A 24,620-nucleotide genomic window follows, 5' to 3' on the forward strand; every position below is an offset into this window, starting at 1 on the left:
TCGAGCGGGAAGGACCGACTCTTCAGGTGAGAAATCAAGTGGAATAAAGCACAAAGACTCCTCGATGGATTCAGCTTCTTACTTTGCTTTGACGTGCTGCTGCGTACTCGCTGTGTTATACATGACGCATTACTGTTCAGGACTTTCCTCTCCTTCTATCTTTTCTCTTATTCTCACCTCCTCCTCCTCCTCTTCCTTTCCTTCCGTCTTTCCCAGCCGCTGCTTTCCTCTTCATCATCACATCATCATCCTTCCTCCTTTTTGTTTCCTTGTCTTGTTCACTTCCTCCTCTCTTTACTTCCTAACATCCTCTGTTTGTATTCATCTATCTTTCTCTCTCCATCTCTTTCTTTCTTTCTTTCTTTCTGGCCACTTCATCTTTCTCACCCGTCACTGATGACTCATAGATCAAATAATACATAATAACAGCGATGAATCACACACACACACACACACACACACACACACACACACACACACTAACACATGCACGTAAAAAAACATGTACACACTCTTTTCATGTCTGATCATGTCCAGTAGATTTCATTTATAATGAAAGAGTGCAGGTGGGATTAACACACACACACACACACACACACACACACACACACACACACACACACACGCCATGCAGCCTGAACAGTTGGTGATGTGTAATGTAATCTTCAGCTACCTCCCTCCTCTTCTGTCTGTCTTGCTTCACCTTTCCACCTGTGCCTCTCTTCCTCTCTCCCTCTCTCTTCCTCTCCCTCTCTCTCTCTTCCTCTCTCTCCCCCTCTCTTCCTCTCTCTCTCTCCCTCTCTCTCTCTCCCTCCCTCTCTCCCCCTCTCTTCCTCTCTCTCTCTCCCTCTCTCTCTCTCCCTCCCTCTCTCTCCCTCTCTCTCTCTCCCTCCCTCTCTCTCTCCCTCTTCCTCTCTCCCTCCCTCTCTCTCTCCCTCCCTCCCACCCTCTCTCTCTCTTCCTCTCCCTCTCTCTCCCCCTCTCTTCCTCTCTCTCTTCCTCTCCCTCTCTCTCTCCCTCCCCCTCTCTTCCTCTCTCTCTTCCTCTCCCTCCCTCTCTCTCTTCCTCTCCCTCCCTCTCTCTCTCCCTCCCCCTCTCTTCCTCTCTCTCTTCCTCTCCCTCTCTCTCTCCCTCCCTCTCTCTCTCCCTCCCCCTCTCTTCCTCGCTCTCTTCCTCTCCCTCTCTCTCTCCCTCCCCCTCTCTTCCTCTCTCTCTTCCTCTTCCTCCCTCTCTCTTCCTCTCTCTCTCTCTCCCTCTCTCTTCCTCTCTCTCTCTCTCTCCCCCCTCTCTCTCTCCCTCCCTCTCTCTCTCTCCCCCTCCCTCTCTTCCTCCCTCTCTCTCTCTCCCCCTCCCTCTCTCTCTCCCTCCCTCTCTCTCTCTCTCTCCCCCTCCCTCTCTCTCTCTCTCTCTCCCTCTCTCTCTTCCTCTCTCTCCCTCCCACCCTCTCTCTCTCTCTCTCCCCCACCCTCTCTCTCTCTCTCCCTCCCACCCTCTCTCTCTCCCTCCCTCTCTCTCTCTCTCTCTCCCCCTCCCTCTCTCTCTCTCCCCCTCCCTCCCTCTCTCTCTCCCCCTCCCTCCCTCTCTCTCTCTCAGGTGATTTATTGGTTGTCAGGTTGTTCTCTGCTGCAGGGGCTTCTGGGACGCCGTCACGGTGCCCGGTGGTCAGGTAATGACAAGTGTGTGTGTGTGTGTGTGTGTGTGTGTGTGTGTGTGTGTTAAGAGTATTTCAAGCTGCCTGTCCAAAAAACTGTCAAACATCGGCCCCTGCAGCGTGAATGTGTGTGTGTGTGTGTGTGTGTGTGTGTGTGTGTGTGTGTCGATCAACGATCATCTTTAGACAAATTTAACTTCAGATTAATTAACATTTAGATTAATTTATCAGCCATATAATTTACAGTAGTGAATCGCCTGCAGCTACATACACCATCTGAAATGTGTGTTTGTGTGTGTGTGTGTGTGTGTGTGCGCAGACCTGCTTGCCGTCGGCCATGTTGCAGGGCAGCAGCAGGACCTGGGAGGCAGGGAAGGTGGTGGACAGAGACAGACAGTGCTGCTGCTGTCGGATCTGCTGCCCGTGAGTGTACACCCACTCCTGGAGACAGAGGAGGAGAAAATTAAAGATTCTTTTTTTCACTGTTTCGAATGTTGTTTGTCAATTGGGTCTTTGAAAATTGACATTCCCGAGTGCTGCTTCAGCTTTGGGTTTGTTTCTGATAAGCCGCCATGAAGATAAAGTCAATCAGGGAGAAGCGAGTGACATTTAGAGCGCTACATTATCTGACATCTGTCTGCAGTAACTAGTTACTATACAAATAAAGATTTTACATCCTGAATGACTATAAAAAAAACGCACTATATGTCCAAAACTATGTGGACACCCAAACACTACACATAGGTGATTGATGAGCATCTCATTCCAGCAGCGTCCACTGCTCTGGTTTCAGGCTCTCCACCAGATGTTGGAACCTGGCTGCAGGGATTTGCTTCCAGTGAGGTCCAGATGTTTGTGCCAAACATGTTCCGTATATATAGTAAAATAATATAAACAAAAACATATCATCTTTCACTTTCTCAGCCGCTGTGTGTTTGTGGTGGAGTTCAGCATCCGGCAAACACTAACAAAGAGTGCAGAAAGAAACGCAGAGAGGAGAGGCTGAATGTGATCATAAATTACTCTCACGCCCTGGTTTCTTCAAGTACCAATAAGAGAATCAACCTTAAAAATACTTCATAATAATAATAATAATAATATTAATTTAGAATCAGGTTTTAGAGGGAATCCCTATTGTCAGAACTGAAGAGTCACACACACCTGCTCGCCCAAATTTCTCACTTTCACACAGTCTAAGTTTCAAAAAATGCCTCCACTGTTGAGTCTTGACAGATAAAGAATAAGAAAACACATCATAGCTTTTCACTGTTGAAAACTGTTTACTATACTATGATAACAATGGTAATAAAACTATTCTTATAACTAGCTATGATATGCTAATCACAACACACACACACACAGATAATGTGTAACTAGGTCAGGGTTATTAGAGTATCTAGCAGGATCCAATGTAAATTCACCTGTCTGGTATTTGTGTGTGTGTGTGTGTGTGTGTGTTTTAAGGGCTTTCCACACCCTGTGGGGACAGACAGCATAAAGGTCGCACCAAAGTAAATCACATCCTGACACATCTGGATCAAACACATGAGAACACACTGGTACTTATTAATTACGGGGCGCCACATATTATAATTTATGTTTTAATACAAACTATTGAGTTTACTATTTTAATTATTGCCATGCTATTATTAATAGCATATTATTACAGTATTAGAGAGTAATAGTGCTGTGGCTAATGATTACATGTATCTGTGAAGAGTGGTGGAATGTGACAAAGTACATTTAATCAAGTACTACATTATAGATTATAAATTTTACTACCCAACAGTATATAAAATTGTTGTTGAAGCTCCAACTCAACTACGTAAAATGCTACTTACACATTTATGCATCAGTAATAACAGTACAATAACACAAAGTATATTAGTATAACACTCAGGGGTCATTTTTCTGAATTATGAGTACTTTTACTTTTGATACTTCAGTGACATTCTCAACGCAGGACTTGTAACTTACTATTTGTATTTTTTATTATTTCAGTATTGCTTTTATTACATGATCTGAATACTTCCTCCACCACTGGCTATCATCAGCAAAACGTCATTATCAAAATAGCAATAGCAATCCGCTCAGCTCATAAATAATCAAGTTATTATTACACACCGAGTGCTTTTATCCTGCATATCAATACATCTTTAGTAAGTTATCATTATCATACTGCTATAAGCCGGCTCATTGGCCTGTGTGAGGTAACGGAGGGTGAGGTGGTGGGTGAAGGGACAGTGGGAGGTCTTTTCAAAGCAGCTCTATGATGTATGGAGTTTTATCTTGAATAACTCAGCGCTGCAGGGTTTATTTCACCGTATGATTGATGATTTATTGAACTGCAGTAAAGAGAATGACATTGGAGGTTAATTGGTGCTGTAGCTCAATATATCTTCTCTGCTGGAGCCTCCCAGGGTTCAGCTGGTACGTTTACAGAGACACGTCAGTGGTGAGGGAGAAACCTCACGACTGAGAAAATAATCATCTTGCGAACGTCTTTGTTTGGTTCCTTTTAGCAGTAGAGTTACACCATAATAACAACACTTACAATATCATATTATCTCACTATATTCTGCAATTATCATCATATCATTCCAATAATGTGATATTGTATTATTTCCCATTTGTTGTATTATATGCATTTTATATACATGTTATATAAAATATATCATCTTATTATTACTATTATTATTATGAGCATCATTGCGATTATTTCTATTTTTTTTTATTTCACATAGAGATATACTTATTATGTATATATTTTTATATGTATATCATTAAACTAAATAAAATGTTTAACCAGAATAACAATTAGAAATTATCATACATTTCTTAAACACATCATTGTACAACATTCAGACATATTTACTTTGTCACTTTGCTCAGTAATATCAGGGAATTGCACTATTGGTCTTGCACATTTATGCACCCTTGTCGAGGGTTTTGCACTGTGTAAGGCTTTCTAACTTTCTTTAAATGTTGTCTTTTTGATATGTGTGTTTACGCTGTTCCTACTTTCTATCTATCTCCCCTCTTGTGCTGCTGTCATATTTAATTTCGGGGTTAAAAAAGGTCTTATCCTATCTTATCTCATTCAGACACACTGAGCCTCAGTATTGTACCTCTAAACCAAACAACAGCATCAAATGTAGTGAAGCGATCAGGGCCAGACCACATGTTAAATGCATACATGATGTAAACAAGGCTGTTTGAGAAACGAGGCCGTGTTTTAAGCAGATCACTAAAGTTATTGGTCAGCAGGTGAACATGCTCAGTGGTTGTGTATTTAAACATGAAGCAGGTCAGCGCTGAAACACAGCCTGCACGCTCAGCAGAAGTGTTCCCCGGATGAATAAAGGCTAAAAACAAAGTGCACTTTGGCACAAAATAGTGTTGACACCTGCGGCCCTGTCTACAAAGATGTGAATGTAAGCTTTATTTTTATGAGAATGTTGACTCGTATTCATGCTCACACTCACAGCCAACAGTAGAAACGATACAACAACAACAACAACGTCATGCTTTTGCACTCATTACATTTGGGCCAAATTGTGTTCAGAATGATGTTTTTGTAGCTCAGTGGGTCACATTTCACACCCGTCACTCTGCTACTCCTTCATCGTATATTTCTGCTCCGTTATACGCAGCTGTCACCCTTAAATTATGTGAAACTTCCCATTAATGGAACAGCAGAATACATTTGAATCCTAGATGACTGACATTACAAGCATTCTGGTCTGTTTTCTGCTGCTGTGGGTTTACAAATTGGTCTCTCTGCTTCTGCTATTGATTTCTCCCTGTATGTGGTGCAAAATGGCGCCTTTAAAGAAGTTCTCTCTTTTACTTCTGAGAGACTGAAACCAGAATCTGTATGTTTAAAGTGGACGTTTCAGATCACTTAGACATGTTCTGCTATCGTAGCTGCTAAAAATGTCTGGTCTCTACGACGCTATGACGAGTATTAAGCAGTTTTTAATTGCAATTTTTTAAACATAGGTCTTGTTTTCATGCCGTTATTTCAATCAGTTATGATAACATCTTACTCATCAACAATCGGGATGCTCAACATCACAGGGACAGCAGTCAGAAAATCACACAGTTTGTAAACATTCAAGCTTGCAGACCAACTTCCTTCTTCAACTTTGACCTGGTGTAATTGCTGTAGTTCTGCGCACATATTTTTAATACAGTGAGGGATGATAACCCATTTTAGCTTCCACCTCCAAATACGTGGTTTAAAAAATATGGCTTAAGTTAGTGATATTTTTTACTATTAACACAGATATACATGATGATGGAAAATCTATTCATTATTGACATGTCAGTTAGCAGTTAAACATAGTTAGCATGTCAGTTAGCAGTTTAACATAGCAGGTACTAACATACAACAACATTTTATGAGATAATAAACAATACTTGAAAAATCCAACAGGTAATTCCTAAAATTCCCATGACCTTACTGGTTTGCTTAAATTTATTAACAGTTTGACTCTTGGCTGGGAGTTTGTTTACAACCTGTATGAACATCTGACGGCTCCGATAAGTCCTCTTTCCTAAACTAACTCGTACACTCAAAAACATTGTTGTCAGTGTATTTCAACACGAAAACAAACCAGCATTGACTGCAGGAGACACGATGCGAACATCCACCTCCCGCGTCAAAGTCAGGCACAAAATGGTTTTGCATCGATATAAAAATCATCACGCTCCTTTCACTTTTGCTTCGGAGACAGGATGGTCGATACACGCTTGCAATTAGTATTGCAATCATAATCTGATAGGAATGATGGCAGAAACGGTAAGACACTAAGACACTCAGTCTTTAAGTTAAAAAACATTCCCACCCCTGAACATGAACCAACAGGGACTGTTCCCTCAGGGCTTCTCTACAGTAGTTAATAAGGGAGTCTCACACACATCTCAGTGGTTTTTCCCTGTGAGTTCAGGGATTTGAACCTACGACCTTCCAGTAACAGGCCATCCTCTCCAGCCTTCAGGTATTTCAGCTGTTGACATGTTCGCTCTCTGCGAGGAGGCTTGTTAGAGCGGATCACAGCCTCCACACTCACTCTAAACACGTAATAATGAGAATCCTACGGGTATTAATTATCGCTGAGAGACGGCACACAAACACACACACTCCTATATCACGAACAGTGGACTATCATTCTACATTGACCAAGTGAGGACCAAAACAAAATTAAATGGAGGCTTGATTTTCATTTAAGAGCTTTTTTCACATATAAGTGAAAATCTGCAATATCACATACACAAAGAAAAATAACTGGACAAACACACGTACATGTTCAGTGTATACATGTGGACACACATACGAGCACCCTGACTGTCAATCACTCACACACACATGACCACTTCTTGTATATTGTTGAGCTCACATATGAAAAATGAGCATTGTACAACCAGGTCTCTCACACACACACATCTTCTGCTGTAACCTTATTATGTTCTAGTTTGACGACTCTCTCTTACAAGAACCTTGTTTACATCTGCTAATGACCAATGACAGCAAGAGAGAGAGGCGAGCAATATTTACTCATTAATCTTAATGGATAACAACTGTTTTTATCCAGCAACTCACTATTACACATTTACAGTTCCTGCTTCTTATTATAGCCGGAGTCGGGTAAAAAAACACTATGTGTAGAAAAACTTTCACATGATTCTGATATTACAATTTAGGAGTCACTAAAGGCAGAAATGTCTGTCTATAATAGTCAATGAAATACTTATTTTATTTTGTCTTTTTATTTATGTGGTTATTAGGAATTTCAAACAGTTTAAAACATCATGAACGGCCTGTAAAAGACTCTTTCTAACTCCTGGTTGACCCACCTGGTTGATGGCGGGGACCCCCTCTGTTCCTATGCAGGGAGCCAGAGTGAGGACGGGCAGCTCCTGGCCCTCCACCTTGCGAGACTCCAGACAGTTCTGCCTCTGCCGGATCACCCCGGACTGAGAGTCGGAGTCATCTGGGACCCTGATGGAGAAAACACAACACAGAATTCATACAGTCCAGATATTACAAATCCCATACAACACCAAAACTGCATAACTAGGCACCACTAGATGCGCGTGAGAACATAGTATTTTGTTGTTCATTTGAGTGAACTGACCCTTTAATGTCCAAAGCAACATGGTTTAGAGGATATATCATCAGCCTCACTGAGATGAGACAGAAGACCCCAGTCATCTCCACCAGGGTCTCATTAACTACATCAAGATATCACGGCTACTTTGACAGTGATTTATCAGTGTTTTCAAAAATGACTCGCTGCACCTTTAACAAATCCGCCCAAGGCCACGATTCTCTAAACTCATTACTTCAGAAAGTTTCTTCCCAATCTTCCTCTTTGATAAACTTCCTCAGTCTTTCTTGTTAAATTCTCGGACACGCTAAAAACTCGGGCTTAAGCCCTGTAGCATTAATTCAATCTGCTATCTCTGTCTGTTTTAATAACCCGTTAAAGGTTATTCTGCGTTTTAAGGGTCAGGTCTGTCTTCCCTTGAGAGCAAGCCTGTTAATTCCATTCTGGGGGATTAACACCAGCCTCCAGTGGGTAAATGGGTATTTAAGTGTGTGTGTGTGTGTTGAAGTGTGTGTAAAAGAGAGAGGAAGTGTTTAAATGAGAGTGCTTATGTGCATGTTTGTGTAGCTTATGTGTACTGTATGTATATGGAAGAGTCACTGCCAGGGCATGTAATCTTATAAATTGTTATTGTGTGTGTGTGTGTGTGCAGATAGGGTAGTCCGTCTGAGGAACCAGGTCCCTGGTAGCTCAGCCAATCAGGACGGACTGAGACATTTAACACAAAGACATAAAGATGGGCTGTGTGCGTCATGTGGTTCAAGGTGGGATTTTTAATAAAATAGGACGTCCACATTTATAGACAACACAAAGCATTGCCCAGGTGTGCAGTGTTTGATAACAAAAAAGGTATAATTTACAACTTGTAAAAAGCTGTTGTTAGCCCGCTAGTCGAGCTAGCTCCTGCAGTTTATGCTTACAACCATGCCCACGTTATTATCTGTGCTGTGTGCTTTTCCCCTCAAAATATAAGACAGACAAACTACGTTCTGACCACACCAAAACATCTGCAAATCATGCTAGCCGCAGATGTTAAATTGAACCGCTAAGCTCTCCTCTAGTCTTCCTTTGGGGTCCCTGGGAAAGTTGAGCCAAAAGCCAAGAGACCAACTAACAAAAGAATATCCTGACTGATGCTCTGACTTATAGGCCTTGATAACTGTCAATCTGCAAAAGCTGGATCGTATCACATCTTTCAAACCACATGGTCCCGGTTCATAACACTGGCTTTCCGTTAAAAAAAGGTGCTATTATCTCCTCCAGAGCCACAATTATATGTACAGCGGTTTCCACAGGCTGAGTTGTTCTCTCCATCGTGAATAAACTGACCTTTATGTGTAAAATCTGTGGCATCCTCAAAACAAACATGACACAAAAAACACAAAAAAAGATATAATCTTATTTTTAAAATGCCCAGTAATGAAGCCAGTTTTGTTGTCAGTCTTAATATTTGTTGTCTCTCTCAGCCGACGCTTTCCTTGGACAAGACACACTCACACACACACACACTCTTACTTGAGCTCTGGGTAGACGTTGTCCAAGTACCACTTAAAGGATTTGCACTTGAGCTTCTTGCGGAGTTCCACTCGGCTTCGGATACTGTCGACACACACACACACACACACACAAATACAAACAAGACAGTCAGTCAGATAAAGAGAAAAGCAGCCAGATAAACAGTCAATCAGACTACAGGGAGAGAAGTAGTCATAAAATATCAAAAGTCATAACAAAGTGGACACCGATAATGAAACAGCCAGGACGAATAATGGAAGTGTGTGATGTGAAAAGGGCAGGTAAAACCTTAAAGCTGTGTTTAAATGTCAGTGTTGACCTGTGTCTGTGACTGACAGATAAACACTGACACTGAAGCACAGCTGTGGGCTGTCTGTTCCTGCTGTGTTTGTGGAAGTCTTGTATTAATGACATTGTGGGGACAAGGTAACCATTTATTTTAGGCTGAAACGCAGTGTTTCACTCCCCTCTCTGGTTTAAAGTTTCAGGAGTTTCACCTCTGACCACAGTCAGCGTTAGGTCACCTGACAGGTGTGTGTCAGCAGTGTGCTCTGTTGCACCTGTAACCACGCCCAACAGTGATGTCACAGGGTCTTTGAGTACACCTGTATGTCACTGCAGCAAGTGAGAGAAGTTAAACTATTGGGGGTCAAAAAACAAGATTTTCAGGGGGTGTCACGTTACTCTATTAGGTTAAGATTGAATTGCGGTTCTGTATTCAACCCTTTCAGTGTCTCTGGGTGTGATAGTCCATTGTGGGCACTGTTTCAAATCGTTAAACGCGACAGTTTTTCACATTTTTCTGTTTCTGTTTTTCTGGCAGTGGCACAAGAAGATGACATGACAATTGCAGTGGGCGGCAATTCAGAGGTCTGGATCCAGGCAGCTCACCAGGGTGAATCGCGAGTGTGCGTCAGTTGTGTGTGTGTGTGTGTGTGTTCTTACTCTCCGTAGGATTTCCCTCGTGCTGCAGGGCGAGCAGAGTAGTAAAAGAGACGGAAGTCGTCCATCCACACCTCAGCTGTGCGCCGCGTGTTCCTGTAACCACACACAAATACTTCTTCTTCTTCATCCAGAACACAAACAGTAAGCCAACATGATTTTCTTGAAGTGGATCATGTGACATTTATTGCACGTTATAATGTGACTAATTCTTTGCAAGTTCATTTTGATTGTGTACTGAAATAAACTAAAACCAATGGCTGTCAAGAAAGCAGGAAATCAATAAAGCTTGCCCGCAGAACTATTGGCATGTTTCTTTAATACTCAACAGCTACAGATTTTGGTCTGTCTTCTCCTCCATCAACAGTGTGGAGTTTGTTTCTGATTCTGTCGCAGCTGATATTTTAAGAAAAGTGAAAAGAAGGAGAGGCAGCAGGAAGCAGGAGGGAAGAAAACAAGTAAAAACAGACGTCAGCAGAAACAAAATTGTGGTCTGGCAGATCCGAGAGGATTCAAATGTGTGCGTTTACACCTACATTTAACTTGAGTTTTTCCTAGAAATCCAGATTGCAGTGTAATGCCAGGTGTAAATGGGGTCGTAATGTGAGCCAGATCAAATTCTGATGGCGCTGCGTTCTGCATTCACATTGCTTCTTCCTCACCCAGATGAGATATCTAGATACACAACCAGGTTTATACCAGGTGGAAATCCTGCCTACTGCTGCGTCTCTCATTCAGTTCAGCTCAGTGCGCTTTATTCACCCACACTGCGCGAACAGTGAAGCACATTTCTTCTATCTCTCTTCCCCATTTACTCTTTTTTTCCTCATTCTCTCTTCCTCTCTCTCTGAAGTAATAAGCTATTAGCTGAGTTTCTCTGAGCTGTGAACTATCTCATTGAAATGACAGAAACCCTCCATTACATGCATTACCCACACTGGCTGTGGCGGTTTAATGAAAGGGGAAGAGAGAGAGGATATGAGATGCTTGTGGGCGTATAAACATAAATACGTGTCACACACAGGCTTACAATTAAAAAATAACACACACACACACACACAAGGTCACAGCAGCAGGCCTCGGTGAGGGAGGAAACAGCATAATCTTTGTAATCGAATTATTAAGCAGCTCTTTTTATTTAGCATATTCATAACCCAGACTACCAGCGCCGAGCCTCCAGCTAATTAACCGGCAGAGCAACACGCGGGCAGACAACAGCAGCTTTGTTTGGGAGATCGGCGTTGATCACAAACATCAGGCCATCGTGATGCGAATAAAAGCCATCATCTTCCGCACTGAACAGATGTTGCCTCGGTAACGGCCAACAGGGAACGAAATGAGCAACTAAACAGCCCCGACCGAAAAAAGGGAAAGTCTCAGCGTTGGTGTGGATTAGCTGGTTGACACAAAACAATAAGTTTATATGAGCCGTTTGGCGGAGGCTTTGCTCCAAAGTGCCATTCAGCAGCGGGAGCGCTCCTTTTGGGAACTGAACCCCTCCAACCTAGCAGTGTTAATGCCCTGCACCGCACATTAAGCCACAAAGGGAACCCAACTTCCAACCCTGGCAGTGTTAATGCCTTGCTCACATGCTGAGGTTTATGAATTACTGGACTGTTAAAGGAATAATCCGCCAGATAAATCATCCGTCTGCGGCGTTCAGTGGATCCCAGGAGTTGTTTTTGTGATGAAGTGCTGCAATTTAGTTTTCTGTGAACTCACTCTCCCTGTCTCCTGCTTCAGTTTGTCATTCACAATGTTTCCCAGAATGCCTTTCATTACATGCCTAGACTTGATATTGGCTTTTCTGTGGATATTTTTTAACAAACTGGACAAATTAAAAAACAAGTTTTTAATATTAAAGAATATTGAAAGAGCCCTCAAATTTATAAAAAGAAGCACCGTGTCCCAATTACATAACATGATTTGGTTCTTATTCCTTACTATATAATACTATGATGAAAACACGTTGCAGTAATGTTGAAATTGCACTTGTAACCTGAATGAAACCTGCATCCTTAATGTAGCTTCTATTTATACGAGATCAATTCACCTGCAGTCTGAGCACGTTAGTCCTGTTAATGGATTATTGGGCTGCCTGTAAACATCTCTCTGTTTGAACTGTTTGAAAAGGGGCAGAGAACAGAATACAGCATATGCTAATAGGATAATATTGTACTCGCAGCTCAAAGGCTCCCAGGCAGCTGTAAATCCACTTTAACAATGATGTGAACAGCTCAGAGTGCACACGCTGCACGTCTGCTTCCTGTGTATTATGTCAGTCAAACAGCGAATCAGTCAGCAGGAAAGTTAGTGGGGGTTAGTGTGTAAGTGTACACCAAATCATTTTAAGAAGATATTAGTTACTTTGGTACTAAAGTTAGTCAATCAGTTCAAGACACCTCACACTTTCAGTACACAACACTTACTTGATGTATGTGTTGGCGTTACCCTCAGGGAAGACGTACGGGTGTTTCTTCCTGAAGACGTGGCCCACTCTGCTGCAGGGGAGGATCTCCAGACTGCCGCCACACTGCCACACCCGGAACGAGATCTCTGCATGCAAATCAAATGACAATCTGAAGTTATTCCTACTTGAAGCCATTTAAAAGTGTCATATTTCACTGTGTCCTTTTCCTGCATTTTGGATACAGGAATAATATAATAAAGGATATTCCCTAATTCCTAAATTTAACTTTGAAGTGCAGATAAGATAACCCCGATAACCCTGACATCCATCTATCCATTCATTTTCTATACCAACATATTCTGTTTAGGTTTGCTGGGAGATGGATCTTCAGGCGTGCAATAATACGTAGGACCAGACTGAACACAAATAAGTGTTTCTTAAGCCCCATTCAAACTGGATTTATTTCTCTAAGGGAGGTGGGGTGATTTGTGAGTGATTTTAATCCTGTCCCAGTTTGGCAACTTGGCACCATTAAAAGTATGACAAATTAGCTGTTAGCAGCTCCTGTTTGCAGTGCAGCCATGGCTGTACAGTCACTGGATTACTTTGATACTGAAGGAAACTGAGATGATTCTCAGACAAGTTCTGAAGATCTTTTCTATGATTTCTAGTTTTAATAGTATGACTTTTGCTCAAATTCACCTCACGTAGTACATTTAAGTCTCCGGTGCCCCTGGGCAGGCCTTTGGCTTTGTCCTGCTGAATGTCAACATCTATTACAGACCATATCCTGTAATTTTGCGCTGGTTAAAATGTCCGTCCGGATCGCTGAGTTAAATTACAGAGGAGCGCAGTGAACATTTCATTCCCCACCTCCCCCTGTAATGTTAATCCCGTTCGAATGGGGCTTTAGCCTCATAAAAGACTGCATTCTAACAAAAAAACTCTAATCACTGTGCCAAAATAATTTCATGCAGGGAGAAAGGTTGCCGAAAACAACACAACATTTCTATTGCAGTTTGGTAAAAGAATGTTTTTGTTTACCGCAAATGTAGTCATTATCAGCCATTTATACTTTTGTCATGCTGGTTTTCCATTCTGTCATTTTACTGTGTATTACATGTCAATCTGTCCTGGGAGAGGGATCCCTCCTCTGTTGCTCTTCCTCAGGTTTCTTCTAGTTTTTCCCCGTTAAGGGTTTTTCCTTATCTGGATCGAGGGTCTAAGGACAGAGGGTGTCGTATGCTGTACAGATTGCTATATAAATAAAATTGACCTTTTTCAACAACACCCGTCCGTGACGCCATGTGAAGAACAGATGTTCTGATGTGTGCAACTCTTCTGAAGTCTGTATCTTACATCTGTTGCCTTATCGTTATTGTGACGCCCTTTGTGACTTTCTGCCCTTGAAAGGTCCTTTATAAATAAACATAGTGACTTACTAAAGATGTATAACACAAAGTGTCTCATGGTAACTTCATCTGCTCTCTGTGTGTGTGTGTGTGTGTGTGTGTTGTTTATTTGAAGCTTTGCCTTTTTCGTTCTGCGTCTCCTCGTTAGTTTTCTATCCTGCACATCACGGCTAAGTGGGCCAAACCTCTCTGAATATTTAATGAACCGCTGACGGACTCTGATTTGTTTGTCTGATTCAGTGTGTGTGTCTGTGAGTTACTTTGTGCATGTATGTACTGCATGTGTTTACATTTGACCTGTTTATACTGTGCTCAATCTCCCATGTGAGCATAGCAGCACAAATAAAAGAACCAACTAACTTCACTTTGTGTGTGTGTGTGTGTTGTAAGCGTGTAATTTCATTGATTGACAGTCTCTGTCTGTCTGGCTTTCTGTCTGTGAACTCAGAGGAGATAAAGACAGACATAACAGTTTCCCCCAAAGAACGAGAGACTGAGAACTTTACAAAGTTTTACAGCGACTGCGAGGGAGAGAGAGAGAGAGAGAGGGAGAGAGAGAGAGAGAGAATGAGAGCATGGACTGGGTTTGATGAGGAAGAGGAGAGATGGAAGTAAAGATGAAACACCATAGAGTACAAAGGGGAACAAGAGAAGTCAGTGAGATACTGAGATACTGTGAGTTACTAACACAGAGCCTGTGAGACTGACAGAAACATGTCAGAGAGCAAATGAGAGAGAGTGTGTGTGTGTGTGTGTGTGTGTGTGTGTGTGTGTGTGTGTGTGTGTGTGTCTTTCATTGATCTGAGAAAAGCAGCAGTACAGCAATCAGCAAACTGACTCCAACACACACACACAGAGTTCAGAAGGCAGCAGCAGGAGAGCCAGATGTTGTTGCTGGATGTCTGTCAGGCTGTAAAGTTCACCTTCACTCACCTTTATATTCCCATCAGTTAACTCCGCAGCTTCATCATTCCGTCCTTGTTTTCTGCTCAGCTGTTCGTGAACCTTTCCTGCACTTTCTTATGTTAGCGATCCAAAAAAGCAACCCTGTCTCATGCTAAATAAGTAACTGCTGCCTGGATTATGTTTCCAGGCCCAGGAAGTGTGGCATGGTTATAACTTCTCCAGGTCAGTGTGGATTAACAAAGCTGCAACATCGTGTTAAGTTTAGGCTAAAATGAAGGTTTAGACCTCTTGTATATCTAACTTTTATATTTAAGACCATGATCTCTCTGTGCAACTGCAGAAACATGATCATGAGAGCAGCGTAGTAGTTGTAGGAAATCTGCTAATCAATGTATCATCATGTACATTTTAAAACTTTTTAACTAGCATAAATCATTAAAACATTTCTTTTTTTGGATGCAATGTGTGGTGGCTAAATATGTGTCAGCATTACACCAGAAATTTAAATCTGTGCAGTTTTATTTTTTTTTACTTTTACCAGCTCTCTCTGGCAGAGTGGTGATAAAAACATACTGTCAGACTATCAGAGTTGCAGAAGCCAAAAAAAAGGATCAACTACAGCTCCAACCCTTTGGATTCTGTCTCAGAAAACAGTTTGCATCACTATAACGGCATTACAAATCAATGTAATTCTGATGTAATCATCCTGCATCTGCAAAGTGAGACTTCTTCTTTTATTTTGACAAAGCTGACAGAAGAGAGAGGCAGTCAGGTCCAGATCCATTGAGAGTCTTTTGTAAATAAAACCTTGATTTCAACTGCTACTTCTCAACCACCACATTTCCACTGTAATCATTTGTCAGCGCGGTCGGATTCACGTCCGTAAGAGACGCCACCAACGACTCACCAAAGTTCTCCCCGCCCCAGATGTCCATGGCAGTGTCGTATTTGCCGAGGTGATTGAACCAGGACCTGTCGATCACGAAGAGGCCTCCCGCGATGATGGGGGTCCTGTCAGGGAGAGAGAGAGAGAGACAGCGACAGCTAGACGAGACGGAGTGTGTGTGCTGTCTGGTTGGACTCTCACCGACATCTGCTCTTGAATTTCTCCAGAATCTAAACAATTCTACAAGTAGAAAGACTCATTCACCTCTTTTGTTGCTCTCTGTATTTTCTAGTAGTAGAAAAGAGCTTGTTGGTTTGCTCACACACACACACACACACACACACACACACACACACACATATACACGCACATAAATACATACAGAGGCTGATTCATGATCTGGACAATGTGACGAGTGAATAGCTGAGGGCCAGCATGTGTCATCAAATACCCTCTGTTCATCAACAATTATCCTGCAAATAGCACTGTGTGTGTGTGTGTGTGTGTGTGTGTGTGTGTGTGTGTGTGTGTGTGTGTGTGTGTGTGTGTGTGTGTGTGTGTGGGTGGGTGGAAGCACATAAAACCTTTTTCAAGCTCAATTTGTCCTTGTGTGTTCAAAGGGATGTAAGTATGTGTGTATGTAAAACTTTGTGTGTTGTGTATGTGACTGAGGTAACTGAGGAAATTAGCACAAAGGAACTTGGCAAATAAATTAAATGAGACAAGGATGGTGCATATTTGTGTGTGTGTGTGTGTGTGCTGTTGTGCTTCTATCTTTGTGAGGACCGATCCACAAAAGCTGTTTTACCTAAACGAGTTTAAGGCTTATCAGACGTCGAAACACTGCACAGCATCTACGATACAGGATGTTACAAGTCAGGAAACGTATTCACGGCGACGATCATTTAATCCAGAGTCGCGGTGATCGCCAGGTAAACCAGGAATGTGCACCTGTACGTATTTGACTGGCCGACGCGGAGCATGTTCAGGTGACGTCGCATCGCATTGCGGCAAAAGTTGGCAGCAATTTTTTCAAGCAAGAACTAATGTTGGTCTGGAAAGTGGTGGAAAGTTAACGCTTCGACTCCATTTATTTGACAGCTACAGTTACAGTATGTATGACAGCTGCGTGTTCCCAGACGGACTCGGTGACTCAGTCCAGCCTCCGCAGGTTGACACAGATAGAAGAAGCACGCTGACATCCAGGTAGAGACAGACCATCATAATAAACGAGCTGCATGTCCCTCCATAACACACACACACACACACACACACACACACACACATCACCACGCGTCCATCCCCAGTGTTTAACACTCTGCCTCCGCTAAAAAACACAAGCTCTAAGTCAGACAGTCACAAGTTGGCACAGCGGTGAATCTGGGTTCCTGCCACCAATCTGACTTATGAAGAAGGAACAGTGCCAAAGTTTATTATTTATAACTGTGTGTGTGTGTGTGTGTTTGAGGCTCCTCTGCCATCCTTTGTTTGTTTGTTCATCTCTCCAAAGCAAATGATTTGTCAGGCATTGATGATTTCAATTTATGTAAACTTCCAGACACGCGGCGCTGCAGCGATAACAGGATGTTTATGGATCGTATATATTTTACTTGCAAACATTTTGATGCATTGAAAATATACTTTTTGTTTTATCGCGACATAACTGATGCGGGTTGGGGGGGTCCAAAATGTGACCCGCACCTGTGCAGGTAAACTCTATATGTGGACCTACACGGTCAGGTGAAACTTTCATTAGGGAGCATCCTGACAATTCGTTTTAATATTACAAACTACATTTAAAACACTTCTTTTAGCCACTAATTTGAAATACTTTATATGTTATATAATAAAACATATTTTGGATATACATGCAGAGTATAAAAGTATAAAGATATATACAGACAGAAACACAATCTTCCCTCTGGAGACTGAAAACTACTTGTGCAGTATAGACCACGTGCACACACACACACACACACGTGCACGCGCAGAGACACTCAGACCACATTTAGCAGCAATTAAAACTCTCCACTCAAGCTTGAAAATGGGACGTGGAGATCAGGGCTAAACGCCCACGTCAAACTTTTATTCCGGCAAGTTTTCATGTGTTTACTTACTGAACTTTCTGAACATGAGGATAACTTCCTCACTTATTCTGTGAGTAGTCGGAGAAGGAGGAACTTTACTTTGCAGCTTGAGCTTTCTTTCTTTCCAGTTTTAACTTCACAGGATTGGATTCTATCTTCTTTCCTATTTTCCCCTCACTCCTGCTCTCCTCTCTGTGTGTGTGTGTGTGTGTGTGTGTGTGTGTGTGTCTCAGCGTGTTACTTGATTGGCTGGGTCGGGTCGGTCCGGCGAGCTCTCTGTTCTGGTGAAAGCTGCTCCCACTTAAAATGAAGACTCCAATCAAAACCTGAGAGAGCCAAAGCACACACATGTACATCACACTGTATACATAGACAATACTGCACTGTAGCAAGGCTTTACTGCATTAAGATAAATTAAAATAAGCTGTATGAGGTAGTGAAATAATAATAGATGGACTGGATACGCATACATTAGAGGAAATTATATATTCAGATCAATCAGTCAACTGACTGAAGGTCAAATCTACTCATTTACTCACAAATCGTATATTTATTGTTACAATTCTGTGTTTGATTTCTGTCTTTATTATTTCTTTCTTTGTCAATAATCTGTTTCAGTTTGTGTGGACGCACAAGCAAGTGAACGTGTGTGTGTGTGTGTGTGTGTGTGTGTGTGTGTTTGCTGACAAGGCAGTCCAGCAGGCCAAGGAGTTGCTGCCACAGCACTTCCATCCCCCATCCGTGAGTGTGCATGTGTGTGTGTGTGTGTGTGTGTGTCTGGATCAAAGAAAGTCCATATTATAACCATATTTTTTTTTGTTATGAGCGACAGCTTCATCTATAATTAAAATGTCCTTTGTGAGCCCAACTATCACCATCAATTCCCCTGCGAGTGTGTGTGTGTGTGTGTGTGTGTGTGTGAGTGTGTGTGAGTGAGAGACAGCCATGGACAGGGCTATTATCAGCATTGATTGGCGGATTGCTGTTACCAAGAGGAGAAGATTGGAATAAGACAGGCTAATGGAAAGAGAGAGGGACTATGGAGCTCTTAGGAGAGATTGGCTTCAGAGAGAGTGAGGGACGAGTGGAGAACACGGTTGTGTATTGTTCTGATAGATTATCAGGCCATTTGGTTCCAGCTCATCTGTAACTGCAGAATCTTGTCGAGCTAAAAGGAAAAAGGCTCGCAGCAGATTCTCTGCTCTACATCATCAATCTGCGATCCACTCCCACTGCTATTAGTGGGTTCGAGCTTTCAAGACTGCTTGTCAGCAATGCTCAAAGAATTAGCCTTGAACTAGGACTTTCAAACTGGAGAGACTCTGGCATATAAGAGGTCTTAAAGAGGACACAGACCTCCGATAAGATGGAGGAGCATAAACTGGCAGATATCCAACATTTAAATACGCTCCCTGATTTTGTTATAGCTTTGTCTAAATCTGCAAAGCGAGAGATGCTGTTTCCATCCTGGGTTATAATTCATTATTTGCACAGACAATGACAGGTGACTGACAGCGCGAGCACTTCGAGATATGGATGGACATGAAATATTTTTCTTTGTTTTTTTTGGTTTGGTGTATTGTCAGCATTCTAAAAAGACACTGCGTCAGAATATGTCAGGGATGGAACAGACAGAATGGGATGTGCTGTCATTGTTATCCTGATGTTTCTACAGTCTATCAGCCATATTCATCAAGATTGGAACAGGATTTAATTTTAGACATTAAGAAATATTTTAAAAATGATGAGCAACAGTGTTTCTTTTATATGAAAACGGGAGACAAGTCAACTATGACCTATGACACGGGGTGTTGATACTCAATCACCCGACTTGAAATGATCTGGGGGCACTGCTAACAGTGAGATTACACTTTGTAGAAATACAGCAGCAGTGACCTGGGTGGAAATCTGGGGGTGCTCAAGGCTGCTATTACAAAATCAGAAAGTCTACAACGGTATTTATAAAGTTACGTACACAGTCGGGACATTTTATACATATTTCTGAATCCAGCGTTAAACAAAGATAACACCTTGAGGGTCATTGTTGGAAACAAATACCTCAAAAGACTTCACGGCAGAGAGAACAGGTTCATGAAGTCATCATGAAGGGCTCCTTCATAAATCAGGAAGCCTCAGGAGTTTCTCTCTGTCATCAAAACACACCCTAAAGCTGCCCCGGAGCCATTTGTATTTCCAAGAGCGTAGATACAGGAACGTATTTCCATACCTCCACGGAGATCAGCAGAGGCCGCCACGTAGGCAAAAGTGTCCATGTTGATGATGTCGATGACCGGGCTGACCACACGGGTCGGGTCCTGGACACAAACACACAAAAACCACACACACACACACACATTCATGAATCTTGAAAAGCAAAAATACCACAGAGAAAAAAGCAAGAGACAAAAAGAGAAAGCGAGCGAGAAGGTGAATGTGTTCCCGTGCGCAGACCGTCAAATTTCATTGCAACGAATGAATTTTTTCAGTTTAATGTGAGAGCACGAAACAGGCTGTATATTCCAAGGTCATTATATTGCACCACATTAAAATGAATTTCAGTCATTCGGCACCAATCATGCACACAGCACATTGAGCGAGGTGAGAGTGACCTCTACCTCCACTCACTTCCATTTTAGTGACTTCACTGGCATTAATGTCAGACTGTTGAGCCGTATGAAAAGAAGAAAACTCATCAACACGGATCAGAAAAAAGGGATAACACGATGAATAGAGTCAGTGAATGTGAGCGCACAAGGACAAAATTCAATACTTTTTCTTTTGAGAGTCTTTTCAGGTTTTTATTAGTGCTAGGACTCTGCAGGGTGACGAGATCTCAAGGACACTGAAGGCCCGACAACTCATTCGCCAAAGAACAGAAGGGTCCATTAGATGTTCTGGGATTTGCTGGAAAGAAAGAGGCACAGAAACTTCACAGAGATTTCTTTAGATAATTTGTGAAGTTCCAACTTTTAACCTCAACTACACACAGTTTCTGACTGGGAGGCGTCTGAGGTGAGGGTGACAGCAGGAGGCCCAACAAGCTAACAAATGAGCTGGCCGTGAATCATATATGACATAGTGTCTCAGCAGACAGGGATGTTGTGTTCCCTCTCACCTAACATTGATTTCTAGCGATAAAGAAACTGTTAGCTACTTAACGCTTCTGTTAAAATCATCAGCTTCACACAGCGAGGTCTACAGTGCTGCAAATAATTACTATAACACGATAACACTTTGAATGACAACTTCTAACTGACCCTAAAACCACAAATTATAGTTACAGTTATGTAAGAGTTAAACAAACGTGATATAAGGTGAACTTTTAAACTTTGGGGAGATCCAGGCTAGCTGTTTCTTATGCTAAGCTAGGCTCAACATGCCCTGAAGCTCTATATTTAATGCACAGACATGAGAAACATCTCATTTCAATCTCGGAAAGAAGGCAAACAAGCATAATTCTCAAAATTTTGAACTTTTCCTTTAACTACTACAATAAAACATGCATTAAATTACTCAGCGTCTGAATTAATTTCTATTTACAGGATCAAACCACATCGGCAGGTTAAAGGATGGAGAGGCTGGTGTATTCATTGGCTTACTCTTTAAAAATATAAGTAAATGTAAGTAGATTACAAAAAGAATGCTTAATATTTGTGGTACAAGTTGTTTATAAGTATACAAGTGAAGAACTATCAAATATCGACACCTATCACGGACAGGAAATGAATTATTATTCACCCATCTCACTCCTTACTGTTTAATCATCCATAAGGCCATAAGACTCTTATGGATTTAGCTTAGTTATTGCCTCTTTAACCCTTAAATAGAGTCCTAAACCCTTGTAAAAGTGAGAACTGGCAGAGTGTCTGCACTTGATTCGCCTCATATTTCTACCTTGATGGCACCATTTGCTCTTTACAAGGATAAAAGTACAAAACACACACACACACAAAAGCACGCCAGACTTGAGGTCCCTGTTAAATCACAGAGCGTCCCTCCATTAGTTTGGTCAAACGGTTGGATGCGTCTTCAGCCAGTGATATTACAGAGCAGGTGGAGCGGTTCTGGACCATTAGCTGCAGGGTCAGTGCAAGGGGACACAGGCTGCATCCCTCTACAGCTCCAGCCACATTACAAAGCACTGCGTCTGCTTTAATAGCTGTTACGGTAATGACACTGTGCAGCACTCAGGGTGAAGCATTTGCGACATTACTGTTGTAATTGGATGAGTGTTATTTTCAAATCGCTGGGGAGCAGTTTCTTAATTTCAGCCATTTCTTCTTTTTTTTTCTTCCCCCCCACCTGATTTGAAATGAGAACATTTGATGGCCGAGCTGAGAGGAAAACTGACCCCCCAAAACATCCTGCATCATCATCATCATCATCCTTCATGCATGCCTCCTGCTGGATTATATAGTTCTTTACTGAACACTGTGCTTTATGACCACAACAGAATATTATACAATAATGATTCAGCAGACAAACGTTCAAATGTCCAAAATGCTACACAAGAACATAGAAGTCGGTGCTATTTAATGGTTTTAGACTGTTGATTTTATTCATGCATTTTATATTGGAAGAGCGGTTCAGCAAGAGAGATTGTTTTCTGTTTATTGCTGTTAGTCTGTCAGCTCCTTGTTGCTGGCCAGGACACTCCTGACAAGAAGATATTCAGTCTCAGCGAGGCTTTCAATGAGGCTGGTTAAAATGTGTTTAACTAAAAGAAAAAGATGTGAAGCATTCAAACGTGAAACACTTAAAACTGATAATCTGCAAGACCATTATCTGGATGTCGGCTTTGCTCTGAAGACTGCAGCTAACATCAAATAGCTGAAGCCATTATTCTAAAACATAAAGAACTCCACTTTGCACTTTTGTGCAGTTTTATCTTTTCTATGTTGAAAAGGTAAAAGAAGTGTTCACTGTAGTTTTTAGCTCATGGACGCTCTTTGGGTGCACTTGCAGTATCTTTCTCCTTTATTCTGAAAATGAAGTTTGAGTTTCTTTGTTATTTAAGCCTTTGCTGCCGTGGTTAATTGTTCTCATCAATGTTAAAACATGAAACATATCACTTACTCTCTTACTTATCAAACTGTGTTTCCCAGGAAAATGGACACTAGGGACACACCTGAAATCAGTCATTATTATAAATCTATTATATATTAATTATATACTTCGTTTTTTTTTATGTGTTTGTTTTTTTACTTCTCACAGACTTTTAATAACTTATTTAATTGAGTCAAATGATGCCACAATACAACAAGAAAAGTAGTGAACAAGCAATGTCACTAAATAAACCACAGCTTATAGTCGTATTCACAGAATCCCTTTGTACTACAGTAAAAGAAAAACTTTAGTGTAATGGACATGGGTTGAATTAATACTCCACAGAATCAATCAGCAGAGGAGAATAGCAAAATTGGTATTTATCTATATGAGAAAGCTGCATTTTCTTACTTTACGTCACTCCTCTGACCATAAAATAAAGGATTAAACAATGCTCTGCTGGTTCTGCATGGTGCACAAATGTAGTTCAGAACAGAGACAGTAAAATATAATATATTATATATAATATAAAAAGAACACCCTTCATGTGAAGTGAACCTGGAAGTTTGGCAGGACTTTAGCTCTCTCTATCAATGAGACAGACAATTATTTTGAAGGGAACAGAACTTTATGGTGGTGTGTAGTTCTGCCTGTGTGTGCGTGTGTTGTGTGTTTACCTGGATCAATACCTCATACATTTAAATCTAAATATATGACTACAAAGTGACTGGACAGACAGTGACGGATGACTCTCCTGCACACACACACACACTTAAAAGTGTGAGTATGAATATGGATGATGGCATCGCGGCAGAATCTGATCAGGCTCTGCGGTGGTTTTACTTATTGATCGCTGCTCTATAGATGGAGATCAAAGGTGGTTAATATCAGCAAAAACAACTGTTGACTTGATGCATTGGAGAAGAGGGAGACAGGTGAGAGAATGAAGAAAAAAAAAAGAGGACGGAAGGTGTGAGGAGAGGAGAGGAGTCAAATAAGGTGATGAAGGAGAGGAAAAGGTGGGAGGAGGTGTGAAGTGAGGACAGGAGAGAATAGAAATGGATTTGGAGGAGGTGTAAAGAGGGCAGAGGACATGCGAGGAAAGAGGGAGGAAGATGAGAGGAGAGAAAGGTAGATAAAAAGAAAGAGAATAAATTGAGAGAAAAGGAGAAGAATAACGGAGGAGGTGACATGTGAGGAGAAAGGACCAGAGAGGATGAGATATTGGCAAAAGGAAGAGACAAGAAGGGAGGTTAAGTGGGAGAAAAGAGGAAAAAGGAGAGGACAGCAGTCTGACAGGAGTATAAAGAAGAACAGACAGAGGTGAAAGGACGTGTAAAGAGAAGGTAGAAGAAGAAAGGAGGGAAGGGGCTGTAAGAAGAGGAGGTGCAAAGAGCAATAAAGGCTAGATGACGTGACAGGGGAGGTGACGACAGGAGGAAAAGGGAAGAGAAAGGAGGAGAAGTGGTTCAAGTAGAGAAGTCAAATAAGGTGATAAAAGGGAAGAAAGGGAGGAGTGGGAGAGAAGAAAAGTGATGTAAGAGAGGAGGAGGGAGGAAGAAGAGGTGTCGGGATAGAGAAGGAGGTAGGGAAGGAAAGAGCAGGCAGGCAGGACAAGAGGAGGGACGAAAGGAAATGGCATGAGTTAAAAT

The 24,620-nt window shown here is 41.8% G+C and overlaps 1 protein-coding gene across 2 annotated transcripts in view; it reads right to left on the minus strand.

Moving 5' to 3' along the window:
* The window catches only part of galnt14 (UDP-N-acetyl-alpha-D-galactosamine:polypeptide N-acetylgalactosaminyltransferase 14 (GalNAc-T14)), a 124,055-nt gene that overhangs the window by 3,946 nt on the left and 95,489 nt on the right, over positions 1-24,620 (minus strand). For both annotated transcript variants that reach the window (XM_070925700.1, XM_070925701.1), the window contains 8 exons: positions 20,150-20,237; positions 18,164-18,248; positions 15,857-15,960; positions 12,651-12,777; positions 10,225-10,317; positions 9,280-9,363; positions 7,511-7,655; positions 1,973-2,092 (listed from right to left, as the gene is read on the minus strand). In XM_070925700.1, the coding sequence (XP_070781801.1) occupies positions 1,973-2,092; positions 7,511-7,655; positions 9,280-9,363; positions 10,225-10,317; positions 12,651-12,777; positions 15,857-15,960; positions 18,164-18,248; positions 20,150-20,237 (846 nt within the window). The remainder of the gene's footprint in view (positions 1-1,972; positions 2,093-7,510; positions 7,656-9,279; positions 9,364-10,224; positions 10,318-12,650; positions 12,778-15,856; positions 15,961-18,163; positions 18,249-20,149; positions 20,238-24,620) is intronic.

The sequence above is a fragment of the Enoplosus armatus genome, chromosome 19 (genome assembly GCF_043641665.1).
Source record: "Enoplosus armatus isolate fEnoArm2 chromosome 19, fEnoArm2.hap1, whole genome shotgun sequence".
NCBI lineage: Eukaryota > Metazoa > Chordata > Actinopteri > Centrarchiformes > Enoplosidae > Enoplosus > Enoplosus armatus.